At 42.6% G+C, this 3,842-nt stretch overlaps 1 protein-coding gene across 1 annotated transcript; it reads left to right on the top strand.

Annotated features, from left to right (window-relative positions):
- Nucleotides 1–3,023: 3,023 nt before the first annotated feature.
- LOC109219958 lies at nt 3,024–3,794 on the top strand (the record flags this gene model as incomplete). Its single annotated transcript, XM_019384419.1, has 2 exons — nt 3,024–3,416; nt 3,504–3,794. Coding segments are annotated over exons 1-2 (684 nt in total), but the record flags the coding sequence as incomplete, so codon positions are not given.
- Nucleotides 3,795–3,842: the final 48 nt, after the last annotated feature.

Raw genomic sequence — 3,842 nt, 5'->3', positions numbered from 1 at the left:
TCCACGACCCTCGACCTAATGCTATTGGTCGAGCTACCTGGATCAACAAGTATACGTTTAACTTGAAATGTATTTACAAGAAAAGAGATTACCAGTGCGTTGTTATGAGGTTGAGACAGGGTCTCGAGGTCCTTGTCGCTGAATGTGAGAGCGTCCTCGGGTATGTAACCCCGAGTTCGCTTTTCCCTGGTGATGGATATTTTCTTTCGTTTGACGATGGGTTCCTATGGGATGTTGACTCCTACGACAATCATGTGGATGACATGTTGTGGTTCTTCTGTTTCGTTCTTTCTATTCGCCTCTCTTTCCCAAAATTGATTTTTGGCTCGGTCGCTGAGGAACTCTCGGAGGTGCCCTTTGTTGAGTAGTCGGGCTACTTCCTCTCGGAGATGTCTGCAGTCTTTGGTCCTATGGCCATTGATAAGAGGCTAAATCTAGGTAATTTGGCGATTGTTTATGCTCCCGCTTAGTTATATTCCGATTTCACAATGTGGTTAATTGATTAAAAATGGGCTCTAATTGTGAATTGTATACATTGCAGGATGAGGAGCCTATGTGATGCCTTAAAGAGGTGATTGGAACTACTTTAGAGCAAAAACAACCCCTCGGAGCTGAGTACGCACGAAGACGAGGAAAAAAATCAAGGAAGTAAGGATCTGGGCTAGCGCGCCCTCTAATTTTAGCGCGCCCTAAACAGAACATATGCCAACTAGCACGGTCAGATGCGCGACCGCGCTAGTCCAAATTCTGGAAAGCGTTTGTCAGGGGTATAATTGGAAATCTGGAGGAAACCCCACTTAACCTATATAAAGTCAAGCTCGCCCAAGGATTATTTATCAAGGTTTTCATAATCTAGTGGAAGAAATAGAGAGGCAAGAGGCAAGGAGGAGATTTAACCATCAATTTCTTCTTTTCTTCCCTTGGTTTTTGCTAATTGTGATGAAATTGAATCTTGTTGTGATGAACATGAGTATGAGTGGCTAAACACCCATTGTTCTGGGGTTGTGATTTAGCCATGAATATTGTAGTTTGATATTAGCTTGATCTTGATTATAATTCACCAATATATGGTTGTTTCTTTAATTCTGTGTTTAATTGCTTAATTGTCTGGCCAATAGTTAGGTTCTAGTTACTATCTATGCTATGCTTAGGAAAGCCATGTTTAGATTAGAGAAGAATTGAAGAGAGCATGATCTTAACCCTTAGGGGGAGCGGATTTGTGGTTAGGATAGGAATATACCTAGTCACCGTGCTTAATTAAATATCGTAATCTTAATGCATTCTTAATAGATTGATTTCATAGGAATATAGGCGTTAATCTATTGAGAATAGGTGAGTAGTACTTCGGGAGAAGGCTATGAGAGCATCTATCGATTAATTAGCAACCATGAGTGAATTATATGAAAGGGAGAGTTAATTAGAACACAATACGAATGGTGAATAGATCACAACCCTGGAATACTTATCTCTACCGAATACACAACAATCAAGCGTTACTTGAAAATTTAGTTTTTACTTAGAATCGTAGTATAATATAATCATATCATTGGACTTTGATTTTAGCTGGACTGAATAGCAATTTTAGTAATTCCGTGAGTAGTTTACACAAGTCTCTGTGGGTTCGACACTCAGCTTATCATTATATTACTTGTCAACCACGTATACTTGCGTGTGCGTTTGGTAGCAACAAGTTTTTGGCGTCGTTGCCGGGGACTTGAATATTAGCTACTTGCTAGTTTTTGCTTTAATTGCTTATTTTGTGTAGTCTAACGTTACTTGATTGTTGCTCAGATCTCAGGAATTTTGATTGAATGCGTAGGGTCAGAAGCCAGGACCGACTTCAAGGCTTTGATCCTGAACCTGAGAGAACATTTCACAGGAGGTTCAGGGAAGCAAGGGACACGAATAATATTCAGGCACTTGTTCAATTTCCTGTGGACATGGCAGAAGAGCAACCCATGGCTGTTCAGGAGGTGGCAATGCCCAGAATTGCTAATGTCACCTCCAGTATAGTGAAGCCCAGGATCAATGGGCACTTTGAGCTGAAACAGAGCATGATCCAGCTGCTTCATGCAAACGGGCAATTTATGGGTCTTCCACATGAGGATCCGCAGCAGCATATTCTGAACTTCTTGGAGATTAGTGATACTTATATCACTAACGGGGTCACTCCAGATTATGTGAGGCTCACACTTTTTCCATTCTCTCTGTTGGGTGAGGCTAAGCGATGGCTAAAGGCAGAACCAGCTAACTCCATTACATCATGGAATGATTTGGCAAGAAAATTTCTGGCAAGGTTCTTTCCTTCAGGAAAAACTGCAAAGATCAGAAGTGAAATAGTGGCCTTCAAACAGAAAGCAGGAGAATCTTTATACTCAGCTTGGGAAAGGTTCAAGGGGCTACTCAGAGACTGTCCTCATCACAATCAGACGAATGAAGTGTTAGCTCACACTTTCATAGAAGGGCTACATTCTGAAACTAAGATCGTGGTAGATGCTGCAGCTGAGGGTCAAGTGTTGGAGAAAAGCTTTGACGAGATATATGCATTGTTGAACAAATTTTCCAAGAGCAATCCGGATTGGCAAGGAGAGACGGACAGACACACAGTGCAAAAGTCTGCATGGGTTCTTGAGCTAGATGTCGTCTCAGCATTATCAGCGCAGATTGCTACACTGGCCAATCAAGTCAACCAGATGAACTTGAGTATCAACAAGCAACAAATACAACCGGTACAACAGGCTCAAGCTTTTTGTGAAATATGTGGAGAGGGGCACACGAGCGACATATGCCCCGCAAACCCAGAATCTGTCTCCTTTGTGGGTAATTCAAATAGGGGCCAAACAAACCAATATGGGAACACTTACAATCCCAACTGGAGGAACCACACAAACTTCTCTTGGGGTGGAAACCAGGGCACTCAGAATCAATACAGGCCTCAAGCACCTCAACAGCAATATAGACCACCTCAGGTTGAACAACAAGCGAGTCCTACAAGTCACCTTGAAGACATGTTAAAAAAAATGATGACTGAACAGCAAGCCCTCGCCACAACAGTGAGAAATTTGGAGCGTCAAATGGGACAGCTTGCTAGTGCTCAAAACACTAGACCAACTGGAGCTCTTCCAAGTGACACTGAAGCCAATCCTAGGGCAGCCCTTAATGCCGTATCATTGAGGAATGGGAGACAACTAGAGGAAGTTCTATCTAAAAAGAGGAAACAGGTGACTTTTAATGAGATGCCAGCCATTGTAGAATCAACATCAGAGAAAGCCAAGGAGCCAGAGAAGCCAGCTGGAGAGGCGGTGGCTGAGCAATCCCCACAATTGGTTGCAAGGCCACCACCTCCATTCCCTCAAAGACTGCAGAAATTACGAGATAATGCCACATATAAAAAGTTTCTTGATATCTTGAAGCAGGTACAAATTAATATTCCATTGGTTGACATCTTACAAGAAGTACCCAAATAAGCAAAGTACATCAAGGACATTGTGGCGAATAAAAAGAGGCTGACCGAGTTCGAGACCGTGGAACTCACTGAGGAGTGCAGTTCCAGAATTCAAGGCAAGTTACCTCAGAAATTGAAGGATCCAGGTAGTTTCACTATCCAAATCATGATTGGTAAACATGCTGTTGGGCGAGCTCTATGTGACCTTGAAGCAAGCATCAATTTGATGCCGCTATCTATATTCAGACAGTTGGGGTTGGGTGAACCATGCCCAAAAACAGTTATTTTACAGTTAGCTGACCGCTCCCTTGCTCATCCTGAGGGAGTGATTGAAGATGTGCTAGTTCAAGTAGGGTCTTTCATATTCCCAGCTGATTTCATCATCCTGGATTACGAG

The sequence above is a fragment of the Nicotiana attenuata genome, unplaced genomic scaffold (genome assembly GCF_001879085.1).
Source record: "Nicotiana attenuata strain UT unplaced genomic scaffold, NIATTr2, whole genome shotgun sequence".
In the NCBI taxonomy this organism is placed as follows: domain Eukaryota; kingdom Viridiplantae; phylum Streptophyta; class Magnoliopsida; order Solanales; family Solanaceae; genus Nicotiana; species Nicotiana attenuata.
Note: the sequence above shows the minus strand (reverse complement) of the source record. Positions and strands in the feature narration are given on the sequence as shown.